The 15,777-nt window shown below is 36.7% G+C and overlaps 1 protein-coding gene across 1 annotated transcript in view; it reads left to right on the forward strand.

Moving 5' to 3' along the window:
- The window catches only part of wdr3 (WD repeat domain 3), an 80,874-nt gene that overhangs the window by 49,655 nt on the left and 15,442 nt on the right, over positions 1-15,777 (forward strand). The window contains 6 exon segments of the mRNA XM_028800751.2: positions 2,860-2,961; positions 3,238-3,323; positions 3,614-3,755; positions 6,718-6,774; positions 7,226-7,326; positions 8,950-9,061. Coding sequence (XP_028656584.1) covers positions 2,860-2,961; positions 3,238-3,323; positions 3,614-3,755; positions 6,718-6,774; positions 7,226-7,326; positions 8,950-9,061 — 600 coding nt within the window.

Consider the following 15,777-nt stretch of genomic DNA (forward strand, 5'->3'; position numbering starts at 1 on the left):
AAGAACAATCCATATCATAACAAAAATAAAAAACAGTTTTCGGTATGAACTGGTATACCGCCCTGCACTAACATGGCCCCTTTGTTTTAATGGATAACATTAAAATCCCTGAAGCCTATGAAAATATTTGTAATGCCGGGCCACCTTAAATTGCTTCACACCTCTTCATCAGTGTCTTTGTTTTGCAAATGTGGTGCAGAAGTAAGGACTGCTGTTTTATAATCTAGAGGTTGAGGGTTTAATCCTGGGTCCTCCTCGCATTTACCATTTTGAGTAGTGAGCTGCTATTATTGTTATTATTATATAATAAACATACATTTGATTTGAGTCTATAACTGACTCAACAGGCTTATTCAAGAATAAAACTGAAAATAAAAAAAAAAACTGAAATAAAATCTTTCAAATGACATGTCGATTTTAATGTAATGTATCTTTTACATCCATCCATCCATTTTCCAACCCCCTGAATCCGAACACAGGGTCACGGGGGTCTGCTGGAGCCAATCCCAGCCAACACAGGGCACAAGGCAGGAAACAATCCCGGGCAGGGTGCCAACCCACCGCAGGACACACACAAACACACCCACACACCAAGCACACACTAGGGCCAATTTAGAATCGCCAGTCCACCTAACCAGCATGTCTTTGGAATGTGGGAGGAAACCGGAGCACCCGGAGGAAACCCACGCAGACACGGGGAGAACATGCAAACTCCACGCAGGGAGGACCCGGGAATCGAACCCAGGTCCCCAGATCTCCCAACTGCGAGGCAGCAGCGCTACCCACTGCGCCACCGTGCCGCCCATGTATCTTTTACAAGTACCATAAATTTACAATGGATGTTACAGACTCGCATCAAATTTATGTTTTTGTTATATGGTAGTAATAATAATAATAATAGGCAGCTCATTACTCAAAGCACTAAATACAGAGAAGACACAGGATTTGAATGTATTACCTCACCATTGCTTAAGTTAGGTAGCTTATCCACTGTGCAATCTGTGCAGATCTGTGATGGAGCAGCGTTACCACTGTGACAACTGGTTGAAAATGAAACATGCAAACATCTTTTAATTTGTACTGACTGATAGTTGGGCTTCAGCAACATGTTAATTGAGCAATTTCTCCTTCTTCGCTTTTATTCTTGAATAAAAACATATTTGTTTTGTTATACCTTTTGTGAAAGTATGTCTTGGATATTTGGGCTTCACACATCCTTAACATAACATAACATATAAAAACATTTTCTTTTTTTAGCCATGTGTTCAGTATTTCTTGCCTCACATTTCCTGTGTCATTCAGTATTTACACAGATAGTTGTACACATGGAAAACACATGAAATGTATGTATTTTAAATTACGATATTTCATTACCTATAGAATTCCTTATAAATGCATCACAGATAAACACTTCAGCACAGACTTGGAACTGTGAGGATTGCAGCAGGTCGATGCCTTCATCTGACTGAATGGGGATAATGTAGCAGGCTGCATTCTGGTAATCCACACATTTGCAAAACAAAAGCAGGCTCTTAGTGCAGTGATAAGGAGCTATGAGCTTCTTGGCGCATGTCAGGAAAATTTAAGGAGGTCAGGGACAACGAAAAAAATCTTAAGTTTAAGGGATTCTAGTCTTAAAGAAGGTCACTTTTATGCACTGCACCATTGGACACTGTTTGCTTTTTTTATTAAAAAGACACTCACCACTTTTATACCAAACCCTTGCAGACTAGACTATATGTGTTTCATTTTCTCGGCTCACCTCGGTTTACGACTATTGATGGTTCCAGGTTCCAAGGGTCTCCCAAAAGAAGCCAGGGAGTATGGAGCCGACCAAGGCCATCACCGTGATTAGATTAATTATTATTATTAGCTCCATGTAAATGGAAACTTACTGTAGATAAATTACTATATTATATGTGCAGTGTACTCTTTATATTGTTCACTGAAATTTAAGTATACAGTAACAGAAATAAATATATAACAAGTTAGAAAATACATTCCTGGCATAACATTCAGATACATTCACTTCTCAGATATGGGTTTGTTAAATATTTTCGTAACAGTAATTCATTCAAAAAGAACATCAGTAATAGAGTGTAATTGTATGAGTTAATAGACTACATTAAAACATGTTTGTTTTTTTTTTTTATTTTGTTGTTGTGGTCTAATGATCTAAAGTCTTTGGTTGCTTCCATTAACAGTAGTGCAGTCAATTTCATTATTGTAGCCATAATTGTTTTAATTTGATATATAAACATTTTAGACTTTTATTAAAATGTTACCATAAGAAAGATATAATGCATAAAGTGAAAAAAGTTATTACTGGAAATTACTTTTTCATATTTATGCAACACTGTATAAATTAATTTCTCATACACACACACACACATTATATATATATATATATATATATATATATATAAATATATATATATATATATATATATATATATATATATATATATATATATATAAATATATATAAATATAGTGGGTATAGACAAGAATCACTCCCTTGAAAATATTCACATTTTGTTGCTTAAAAGCCTAAAATGAAAAAACACCTCTAACTGTTGCTATTATATATTTGACTTGGATATTATAGATTGCATTAAGTAAATAAAGCTGAAAAAATATTTTTGAGTGTGCTTTCAGTTTAGGCTGTAAAGCAACAAAATGTGAATATTTTCAAAGAGGGTGATTCTGTGTCTTGCTTTGGCCCTGTTCTGTTTTTATACTACGGCCTTCATGAATTTAGCTCCTAGGAGACAAACCTATGATGGTTTTTCACTTTTTTTATTTGAGCAAACCTTAATCAGAGTTATGCTATTATTGTGTATGTTTTTCCCATGACAGACTGGCAAGTTGCAGATTTTTGATTTGGCTTCGGGAAGAATGTTAGAAAATATTGATGCTCATAATGGTGCACTGTGGTCAATTACTTTGTCTCCAGATCAGGTATTTAATATTTTCTTTATAATATCTTAGGAATAAACCCTGCTGTTTTATTAACAATGAAAAATAAAACTTTCAAAATGTATTTTTAATAGAATATCAAAATAAATATCTTTCTTAATCATTAGTAAAAGTAGTTATTTATTTGTGCATGATAATTTATTTTCAAAAATTGAATTGTTAAGTTAGTTTAGTTTTTCCCCCTTTCAGTAAAAAAGTGTTGAGCTTCTATTTCTAGTTTAACAGTGTTGATTTTTTGTCATTTCTCCTAAATATCAGCGAGGGATTGTAACTGGTGGTGCAGACAAGATGCTGAAGTTTTGGGAATTGGATCTTGTAACTGATGAAACTTCAGGTCAAAACTGGTAGGAGTCTTGTGAACTTTTAAGAATTTCTGCACACTTACATTGCTGACATTACATTCATCATGTGCAAAACACTTTATTTTGTAGTTTGTTTTTGCATAAAAAAACAAACTCTTGGTTATTTTATTTTACTGAAATAGTATTGTAAAAGTAGAATGTCAACATCCTAGTTAACTTTAATGATGCCCATTTCTAAGTAATCAGTGTTAATGTTGGGGAAGAAAAGCAGTTTACAAAACCTAGAACCAAAATTCAGCTGTTTGTATATCTGATAATTTTTTTTTCTTCAGCAAACGGCTTACTTTGAATCATACAAGAACACTGAAGTTGGATGAGGATGTCTTATGCGTTCGCTACAGCCCTGATCAGAAACTACTGGCTGTCTCACTGTTGGACTGCACAGTAAAAATCTTTTACACAGATACACTCAAGGTAAGAAAAGTAATGAAAGTTGAGAAGCCTTTGATTTTTCTTTTCATGTCATTCTCCCCTCCTTTCCAACTATTCTCTCAAAGAGTGACATTTTCAAGCCGCTTGTTCAATGCAACATAATTTAGTGGTACATTATATTTAAAGCAGTTTGAAGAGATGTGCACATATATAGTCTTAAACATTGAGTAAAGCCAATGTCACATTACGTGACTTTATGTTATGGGGCACATCATATTTGCCGATCACAGTTGCTGATCTCATCGCTGCCCCAAGTCAAATTATAAGACTGAAAATCGTAGCCCATGTCACATTTACCAACGGAGCGGCAATCTTTCAGTGAAGTAGTGCTTAGTCTTCTTTTTTGTGACAGGCAACATCACGACAGAGCAGTGCTTTACAAAGGGTTAGCGGGTACAGGGAGTTCAGCAGCAATCTCTGCCCCTTTAATTCTTATTCCATTTAGTTATTGTATGTAAAATATGAGGCATTAGACAGCTGAACTTCTCTTATGTTTGAGTTTCAAAAAGTGTTCTTTATTCCTCGTCACTATATTCTATGTATTGTACTTCCAGATGAGCGTTCATTAGTCCAGTTGGTTGTCATCTCTCCTTCAAACGCAGCCTGCCTCTCTGTCTAACGAGAAAATCAAACTTATGTGATTTTTATCCTAGCCTGTTCAGACTAGTTGGTCTCAGTCGTAGGGCAAGTCTCATTAGACAATCTGATTTGCAGCAGCGTGTTGCCATCTGCCTCTGACTGGCAGAGATTATGTAAATGAAGTCCTCTAATGTGACATAGGCTTAATTGAAATTAAGCTTTTCTCTATTCTGTGAGCTGTAAAGGTTATTTTATTATTTACTAATCACTTTTCTGTCTTTGTACTAATCCATGAAAGTAGCTGAAAGCAAGACCTTCTCACATCCCAGTGTGTTCTTTCTAAAAGCAACCAGCCTTCATAAAGAAAGAAATGTGTGTTGATAATGATGTAGGGAACAATTTTGAATAAGTGATTTATTTACTAATGCATTTGTAGCATGTCTGGTAACATTGCATCGTGAAATGGGTCTTGCCAAACTTTTCAGTTATGATAGATGTTAGGGATAACATAAGTGAAAAGCAAACTTTAGTATTGCAACTGTCCACTAGGATAACCAGGTAAATGTGTCACTTTGATGGTAAATTATAGGGTGACCAAGTATTCTAAGTCCCAAGACTGTCTTCATTTGTTTAATACTTACTTTATGTCATCATCAGAGCACAGGAAAAAAAAACACTCTCACAAACACATATATGATTCTAGACAGTGTAAATAAATAAAATGGTGGCACACTCTGTTTTTATGTGCCTCCTCCTCACGATGCTGTTAAGAATTAACACAAGTTGTTAATCAAGTAGGGTTATAGTTTCATGTGTGCTGTTCTAAATGTACTGTGGCAATACTTGTTTTGGTGAATTAATGTTTTTGGCACTGAAAAACTTTATTAGATGGGTAACCTGTTAAAACCACAATATTTTAATATTCTCGACAGCCTGAAATTGGGACTGTTGCTGTCATTTGGGACATTCAGGGAAATAATGAATTACTATAAACCTCAGGTAATGAAGTTGTGAGGTTTGTTTTGTGTAGGGTTAATACTGAGTAAATGTTTATTTACCCTGTGCATAATGGCTTACATGCCACAGGGTACTTCATTTATATCTAGATAACCTTTTGTTTTACTTGCTTTCATTTTATATTTTTATGGTTAGGAAGATCATTTAACTTAACCTGTTATGGCTTAAAGCATCAGGAGGAGTAAAATGCTGATGTGCTGGTTCTCTTTCATTTGTGCTCAAGCAGCTGAGAAGACTTTATAAAGCAGAAACAATTTGCTGATGTGGAAGTTTACATGCACACACTGCGTGCCTGTGCAAATAGCATGTGACCACGATTAACCTTCTGCTGCCACACATCCAGTTTGCTGGTGTTTTATTAATTTGTGTTGGGGATCTGTTTGCTGTCAGTATTGGCTGTCAAAGGTGAAAAAGAGATAAATATACAAAATATATAAGTTGCTGTTAACCACTTTCAAGGTAAAATTGAAACGGCGAAGTATTTTGTACTTGATGTCACATAGAATGTTTCTCTGTTTTAAAATAGATTTTAAGGAATCACAATATTAGCTATCAGAAGAAGCATGCAACGTTTTGAAAGTGTGAAACTGTACAGGAAATTTGTAATACAGTTGGGTAGTGGTTCTCAGTCTTTAAGGCCTTGCAACCCAGTTTTACCTACTAGTGTTCATTGCCAAGCCCACTGGGATTTCCCATATTCAGAAATCAAAGATCAACATGGTTGAGGTTGATCATGGGGTGTTTGTCCCTCTTGGTGAAAAAGCATTATTTTAAAAGGGAACTAAAATTGTAAAATTAACAAGCACGGGTATTTGTGGAGCATGGGCCCACTGGTGAAACAAGCTTGATTAGATTTGGGGAAAAAATGTTGCACACCACAGTTAGAACATTAGAACAATCTAGATGAGAACAGGCCATGCAGCCCAGCAAAGCTCACCAGTCCTGTCCCATTTAATTCTTATAAAAAAAACATCAGGAATAATTTTGAAAGTCCCTAAAGTCTTAACTGTCTACCACGCTAGCTTATTCCAAATGTCTATAATTGACCCCTTCAGTGAAACTCTGTTATTGTGGGTTTTTTTTTTTTTTTTTTTTATATAAATTGCTTATGATGCAAAGATGGTGACTTGTAAGCAGTGTCCAGAGGTTCAGAAACACTGGTATAAATTGACATAATAAAATGACAAGATCAGCAGCAACAGTCATCAGGTTTGACATACCCTCCACCTAGAGGTTGTGAAATGTGACAATGGCTTAACTTTTTAATCTCTGATAATAGTAGTATACGTGGTAAAAAAAAAAACTTATACATGCATTTATATATCTTTGGTATTCTTTTGTTTTACAGTTTTTTCTCTCTCTTTATGGACATAAGCTTCCAGTTCTCTGCATGGACATTTGTCATGTAAGTAACATACCACTGCAGGAAACACATTCTTATTGAAAATCAAAAGAAATTAACCCATAGTAAACAAGTAAACCTTGTAAAAAAAAAAAATGTTTTTAAATATTTAGTTTTAATGAGCAAGTTATTATATGCATACACTAGGAAGATAATTGAATAATGAGAGATGGAGTTAAAAGAAGGTTTGCAGATTTCCAGCTACAGTATATCTCTTTAAGTCACAGACTTTATACATTTTAGCTAGTGTGCATTAATAGTTGATAAGAATAAGGGCATTGCTTGGTGACATGTAATTAACATAAGAAAATGTATTTAGCAATATTGGTCCAGATTTTTGTTCTGTGCTGTCTTCTAATGAAGGAGATGCATATGAAAATGGAACCATTTGAATTGTACAAAGCAACCTGAACCTAAAACAGGATGATAATTGTTCCTACCGTTTTATTTTCAGGACAGCACATTGATAGCCACAGGGTCTGCAGATAGGAATGTAAAAATATGGGGTCTAGATTTTGGAAACTGTCATAGATCACTTTTTGCTCATGACGACAGGTAAGATAATCTTAACAAAACATAACTATGCAAAAATCAAATCTCATCTGTGCATATTTTAATGCTAGTCTAAGTTAATTGGCGTTTTAGCTAGATAAATCTGTTGCAACAAAATGTTTAGCCTTTTAGATAATATCCATACAATAATCCAATTACCATTTTAATTTTTATATGTCTTTTAAGTGTAAAACCATTTTAAAGTTTTATTCAGTGACCACCTTTGTATCATAACAAGAATTTATATTGCCACATATTGTTTGGCTCTCATACTGCCATACTGTGTGTATTTTGTGTGGCATTTGCATACTTCTTGTTCCTGTGGTTCTTTGAATAGCAAAGTGAAAAATGTATCTGAATGTTTCCATTAACAATGGATGAATGTTAACAATTTTTGTATATGTATATTTTACATATCCCGATACTCGTTTCACATTCCAGTCTCATATTAAGACTATTAACAGAACAGTACTTTTTCGTCTTAGTAGTATTGTAAAAATATGATCTATTCCATCTTTGTGGGATGCTGAAAACATTGTAATACATGCATTTACTTCTTTCCAATCTTGATTACTGTAATGCCATTTTCTCCAGTCTTCCCTGTTGTGCTACTAGAAGTCTTCATCTTGTTCAGAATGTTGCATTTAAAATCCTAACAAAAACAAAAAAAATGTGATCCCATAACGCACATTATAGCTTCCCTTCATTGGTTACACCAGTACAAGCTAAAGATGATTTTTAAAGTTCTTCTTTTAATGTATAAGACCTTGCTTAGACTTTCCACCACCTTTACTTAGCTGAGCTAATAACTCCATACACTCCTTTACATCCTCTACACCCTGTTAATAATAGTCTTTTGATCATTCCCTCAGTTTCAAAAAACAAAAATCAGCTGGTCACAGTCCATTTGCCTAATGTGCACCTTATCTTTGGAATGGCCTTATGTTATGTGTTAAAGAAGAACACTCAGTTGGTATTTTTAAATCAAGACTAAAAACCTACCTTTTTTTAAACCTTCATTTCAGCCTGTCTTAGAATTCAGTCCAGTCTATCATCTTTGAATCATTCTCTAAAATGTTTATACTATTTTTTTTTTATTACTTGTTGACATCCCTTAATGTGGTGTTTTTAAAGTCAATTTATTTAAATTGTTATTTAATATTCCTTCAACATTGATGTTGTTTTATTTTAACTTTGGTTTACTTTATATCTTGTCCCATGTATTCTTATTTGTATTGTGTATGGTGACCATGCTGCGTGGTGAGTCTGGATATAGGTGACACAAAAATGTATACTTAAGTTCTTTCTAAGCAAAATTAGTTAGAACTGTACCCTTAAAGAATCCAACTGACCTAATATCTTTGGACTATGGAAAGAGCCTGAGGTATGTGGAGTAATACTACTATTGCTAGTGGTTGGCTTATATAATGTATTGCTTACTTATGCTGAGAAATATATTAAACAGGACAAACTGGTTTATGCAGTATTATTACACAATGGATTCATAACAGGCAGATTTCTAAATTGTGGCATGAAAACCCAATAGAATTGGATGTTCATATTACTGACTTTTTGGAAACACTTCATCTTGCAATCTTTACCTGTTGGTTTGTTCTCACTTTTCAGTGTCATGTTCCTGCAGTTTGTACCGAAAACTCATCTGTTCTTTACTGCAGGAAAGGATGGGAAAATTAAACAATGGGATGCTGATAATTTTGAGCAAGTTCAGGTGCTGGAGGTAAGCTTACATTGTGATAAGATAGCAATTGTATTCTTGTAGCCCTTTTAACACATACTAGCATTTCCCTGAATTTACTGTTGGACTGTTGGGATGCAGGCATGCAAAGGCAAGTCAAAGATCCTGGTAAAAGTGAACTGGTAACTTTCTACACCTAATATAATTGGACATTGAATGGGTTAGCATATAATAATAATCCTAATACATTTTATTTATATAGAGTGCATTTCCCAGGCTCATAGTGTATCACAGAAATTCAGAATGAACAACAGGGCATATAAACCATTGGATACAAATAATGTCTGCATAAAACACCAAATAAAGATAAATGCACGATATATAAAGCATTGAAATAGAATAAGAATCAGTAAACCAGAATTAAATACAAAATAGTACTATGAATTAATTGAGTCGGCTGATCTAATTAATTTAGGGAGATTGTTACAAAGTCTTGGTGCTATAAAGCTGAAGGCTATGTCAACAATAGAGCACTGGTTAGTTTGGGGCACAGACAATTACCAGAATCAGTAGACCTTAGTGGGCAGACAGGAACATGGTGGTGAATGAGGTTATTGATGTAGTCCAGTTCGAGGCCATGTAAAGCTTTACAGGTTATTAATAGAATTTTATACACAATCCTATTAAGACACTGAGAACCGGTGAAGTTGAAGCAGTATTAGTTTGACGTGCTGACTGTTGCGGGTCTGTGTAAGGACTCTTGCAGCAGAATTCTGAACCAGCTGAAGCTGTGATAACTGATTAGAAAGGGGCACCTGCCAGTTAGGAGTTATAGTAGTCGATGCAGGATGTGATAAACGCATGAACAATTTTCTCAGTGTTGGAAAAGAAGAGGAATGAGCGAATATGGGATATGTTATGGAAATGGAATTAAGAAAGTTTCTTAATGTGATGAATGTGGGTAGTATAAGAAAGGTAGGAATCAAAAGTGACACCAAGTTTCCAAGGTCTGATGACATCATCACCAAGGACGCTTGAAAAGTTCTTAAGCTGAGCTTTAGTGCTAATTAACATGACCTTGGTTTTGTTGCAGTTTCTTGTTATATTTCATCCAGGTTTTAATTTCACTGAGGCAAGTTGTGAGCTAAGAAAGCTTTGAAGAACTTTCATTTATAACATTAAAATAGATCTGAATATCATCTACATAGAAATGATAACCCAGTTCAAAGCTACTAATAATATGGCCAAGGGGAAGCATGTAGATACAGAACAGCAGAGGGTGGAGGACATAGTGTACAATATACTCAAAAATTTTAGACAATGTAAATAAAAGATGGGCCAAAAATTGTTCAGATTGTCAACATCAAGATCAGACTTTTTTAATGGTGGGGTTACAGATGCAGCTTTCAAAGAAGCTGGCACAGAGCCTGTGTCAAGAGATGCATTTATTATTGTCATAACAGTTGGGATTATAACATTAGGGCAGGATTTGAGAAGTGTGGTGGGGATGGGGTCCACTACACAAGTAGTAGGCTTCATCTTACTGACTAGGGGCCTCATGTATAAACGGTACGTACAAACAAAAATGTTGCGTACGCACATTTCCACACACACTTCGAGATATATAAAATCAAATTTTGTTATAAAGCCACGGACATTTTCACAGCAGCCTTACACCGTGTTTGTGCAAGTTTCTGCTCAGTTTTGCAGACGGGCAGCACCCAGAATCAAAGCAGTGCTACTGGTTCTGTGTCGTTTCCCTTCTTTTTCATATTTGCGTTCGTGATGCGGGATTTATTAAATACACTAAAGTTAATTGCATATTGTTTACAAATTTAATTCAGTTGATTGTAATCATTCTGTAACAGTATAATGGTGCACATAATGGCCAAACTATTCCAACTTTCATAGCTGCTTTTGTATTGTTAGAAGACATTGCAAATGGAAGAATTAGAAGACATTGCAAATGGAAGAATTAGAAGAGAGTGCGTATTTTTATAGATGATGATGTCGATTTCAATTTCCAAAAGCTATCCTCTTGGAGCTGTGTGCTGAACTTGCACCGGCTTTACAAAGGCAGACTTTGAGGAATTGTGCTCTACCTGCTCCTCTGCAAGTTCTGTCCACTGTTGGGTTTTTAGCCACAGGAGCTTTTTAACGTGAACTTGCTGACCGATCGGGCATTTCACAATCATCAAGGAGTCATACAAAGCCATCTGTTTAGGATGGTATTATCTGCTTGTCATCCAGATATGTAAGATCTCCTTATACTGTGGTTGAACTGGGAAACATCAAAGCGCAATTCGCAGCAATGTCCGGTTTTCCAAATGTAATTGGAGCAGTCAACTGCACACACATTGCTATTGCAATGGCGATGGACAAGTTACATCAGCCAGTGATGAATCACCAAAAGAATGAGCTGGCATTACTTCATCTATAGCAGGAGCGCATATAAAATTTGCAACTTTGCAGTGTCGCATGCATTTTTTTTACAACTAGTGCAGCAAAAGGCAAGCTGTCCATTTAAGGATACTGAGTTGCCTCAAAGAGACATTTAAAGAGCAGAGAATCTATCCGTTGTGCTGCTCGGCGCAGATGCTATGCTATAAAGGTGCCTTCAGAGAATGAATTTGCTTATGTAAATAGAAGGCATTTCCATTCTATTAATGTGCTTCTCCATGGTCCACAGAAAGTGTGTCACATTGTGCAAGCATGTAGCGTGCTGCATAATGTGGCACACAATCGTGGCTTGCCCGTATCTGAAGAGATGCAATATGATGAACCTGATCCTGACCCACCAAAGGATCAGCAAAATCAGGCACTGCTACAACTTTGTTTGAATGTAATTTGCAGAATGTAAAAACAGGTAATCAGATGCAGCATTTATTTTTAAACCAGTTCATTTAATTTGTGGTCAATATCACATAGTACAGCCCTTATATTCCTTAGTTCATTGGCCAAGTCTCTTGCAGCATCCACTATTGCATTTTGTGACTCCAGAACAGTGTGCTTTAGCACAGTGGTCCCCAACCTTTTTGACAGCAAGGACCACTTTATTAGATGCAAATTTTTCCACGGACCGGTCGTCTTGGACAGTTTTATACACAATTTACATAACATTTATTATTATTAAGCAGTTCGCATACGTTTGCAACCCGAGATTTTTCTTCTTTTTGCATATAACAAAGACATATGCTTTGCATTTGCCATTCCAACAGATTGCACATCACAAACATTAACACTGTTATCGTTTTTTTCGTGTCTGCCGTTTCTATAGGAGGGTGACAATGAGTTAAATTCCAATGGATGTTTTTCAAATGTTGACAAGCACTAAGCAAAAGGTATCACTGAAAACCACAGAAAACAAAAACAGCAAAAAAAAAAACAGTACGAGGAAAGTTCGAAAAAATAATTTTTTTTTTTTACAATGTTTCTGTTTGGGGATCGTTGTGCAAACGTGCACATCTGAGCTGTGACCACAGATCTAACTGCTCTGTGGATGATTCATTCAGGCATTTCAAGGTCACTTCGTTGTAATGAAAGCATCCGCTGAATGTACTTCGTAATAATGCGATTTCTATAGACTCGTGTCATATTGGGAAACTATCGGGACCGTAACAATACTTTGTTGTAATACTCTCTCACCTCGGTCTCTCTCCTTTCTCTGCACCGCTGCAAAGCCCCGCCCGCCAAGCGTTCTGAAAAGTCTGAGTGAGTCTCCGTTGCCGGCAGTTCTCTCGCGGCCCAGCTGTCAGACGGCTGCGGCCCGGTAGTGGGTCGCGGACCGGTGGTTGGGGACCCCTGCTTTAGCACACTGCCAGGTGGTCGCCCAGTGGTTTCCGAGGCAGAGGTGTGTGAACAACCAGCACCCAAAGATGTGCTGGGCACAGCAGCATCATCACCGTGTGGATTCGTGTCCTTGGCACAGTTGTTAGTGTTTGTAAAATTGTATGAAACAGAATAAACAGATGGTGGGCTGTGGCTCGCCTTTTCACTTCCTTTTTGGGGACTGTACAACTTTCTGAACTTGAACTTTTTAGTCTCCACCACTCTGTATCACTTGATCAACTTTGCTCTGTTGCTTATACCACTGCTTTAAGCCAACAAATAGTACATTTTTTCCTTGCTATTTTGTATTCGCTGAAATTCTTCTTTTTTCCATGTGCTGTTGCCATTGTCTTTTAACAAAACATCGAACGTTAACAAAACATCGAACGGAAGGGGCTATTTATATTTATTTGCATATTCAAATATGCAAAATTCTTGGAGGAGACAGGATGGGGCTGTATGCATATGCACGTGTGTTAAATTTCATGTTCTTTGGGATTTATAAAGAGGAAGTGAGTTGAAATTTTTATGCGTCTGGATTTTTTGTGCATACGCACATTTCCAGTTTTCTCAATATGCCGTGTTTCAGTGTGAATCCTATGCACGGCGTTATACATGAGGCCCCAGGTCATTAAAAAGTGTAAATGAAACTGGTGAGAATTTGGAGCTGGATGGAGATGAAAGACAGAAAAAATATAAAGTGAGGGTTGATTTTATATTAGTTGAATTATTTAGGTTTTTAATTTTATCAAATAAAAAGAAAAAGGAGTGTTTTATAGTCTTCAGTGTAAGAGGTGATTGAACCAGATGCAGGTTGAAGTAGTTTATTAACCACAGAGTATAAACCCTCGGTTATCATGGCCACTATCTATTATTTCTTGTGCCATAGTGTGTATCCTTGGCTGCAGTTAGTTTTATCTCTGTAAGCTCTTTGATGGTTGGAGAAAGCCTGTGTGTGCACATTGAGGATAGTCTTAGGGCTCGTTTATACTTCACGCTCAGAATGTGTACGCACCCGCATCATGGCTGCCACACGTTCCCAGCGTTCATTTGATGCGTCCTCTGAGCAGGTCCTCAGAAATTAACATGACGCGTGTGCGAGTTGCAGTACCAGCAAAAAGTCGGGGGGCGCAGTGTGCTAAAACTTGGAATGTGACGTCAGAGTCTCGGTTTACTATCTACATGTGACAGAAAGCCGCTTTGCGGATCCTACGAGATTGATGTGCGCGCTTCGATGTTTGATGTATGGTTCGATGTGGTTAGGCTAAATGCCGACATACAGATGTATTCGTGGTGCTTTTATATTCAAGCGTCGCATATTCTCGATTGTAATGACATGATACATTTTAAAAGTCTCACATACCGTCTTCTGTGCCGTCATTTTTTCTAGGGCTTCCTCTGGTCCTGACAGCAGCGGATTGCCAGCAATAGATCGCCACACTGCGCACATTAAATGTATGATATTTCAACTCTCTGCACAGTTAGAATCCTTAAATTTATACTTGATATCACTTTCATGATGAAATGCATTAAAGTATGTATATTACATTTTACAGATAAATGGGTAATTTCATTTAAATAATGAATACTGTTAATAATTACACACATGGGGGTGACACGGTGGCGGAGCGTTAGCGCTGCTGTCTTGCAGGGAGTCACTTCGCTGATATTCCCTGTCTGGAGTTTACATGTTTTCCTGCTGGGTTTCCTTCCAAAGATATGCAGATTTGGTTACACTAAAATGACTCCAGTGTATATGTGTCTCGTCCAGGGATTGTTTCTGCCTTGTGACCAATGCTAGCTGAAATGGACAAATCCCTGGACTGATGGATTTAATCATTAAACATCCTTTTCAGAGATATTACGGTAAAGTGTCATCGGAATTTAATGGATGTTCTCACCTTGATAATATCTCGCACCGCCACCTGGTAGATTCCTCCAGATTTACGTAAAGTATGCGCGCAAGTATAAACAGTACAACACTTGCGTAGCAGGAGCATGCAGCATGCGTCGTGTCGCGTGAAGTATAACCCCGGCCTTACATGACATTCTCTCAAGGTATGCGCCAGCTGCTTTCATAGACCGTAATTTTGAATTATACCATTAAGCTAAAAACTTTATGGAAAACTCCTTATGTTTCAAAGGAGCTATGCTATCTAGTGCTGAATGAAGGGCTGAGTTGTAGTGATTAACAAGACTATGGAATGTAGATGGAATAGGGGAAGACGGAAAAGGATCTGAAATGGATCCAACAAGAATATAGTGACAGATATTTTTAAGGTTTCTGAAAGATATTTGACATTTACAGCTAAGAGCAGGAAGAGGTGTTGGAACAGTGAAAAGCACTGCTTTATAGTCAGAGAAGCCCAAGTTAGTGTTGTGAGTGTTGCCAACAGATAATCCAGATGTACCAATGATATCTAATATGTGACCACCAGAGTGGGCAGGAAAATCAACATGCTGCACCAAGTAGGGTTAGGAATTAATTTGTCAATTCATTCATTTGTCAAATCAATTCATTTTTTCAGCATACATGAAAGATAATCAATGTGCATATTAAAGTCATTTAGTAGAATAACTGTCTAGGAAAGAGAACTTAAATGAGAGAGTAATTCAATCAGATCAGATAAAAAAAAAGGCCCATTGTAATCTGGAGGATGACAGAGAATAAGAAGTCAAATACGACCAGAGTTGTAGAGCCAGACACTTGAAGGACAATGGACATTCAATTGGGATTGTTTTGATGTTTAGCTCAGATCTCACAATCACAGCAAGACCCCTCCTCCCTCCACCTTATCTTGAGCTGCAAGCTCGAACACAACCAGAAGGAGTCACCTCTATTACACACAGAAACTCATTTGGTTTTTCTCCAGTTTCTGTTAAATATAATATTTTGAGTTTGCAGTCTGTAATGAATTCTGACATTGCCA

Source organism: Erpetoichthys calabaricus, chromosome 4 (assembly GCF_900747795.2).
Source record: "Erpetoichthys calabaricus chromosome 4, fErpCal1.3, whole genome shotgun sequence".
Classification (NCBI taxonomy): domain Eukaryota; kingdom Metazoa; phylum Chordata; class Cladistia; order Polypteriformes; family Polypteridae; genus Erpetoichthys; species Erpetoichthys calabaricus.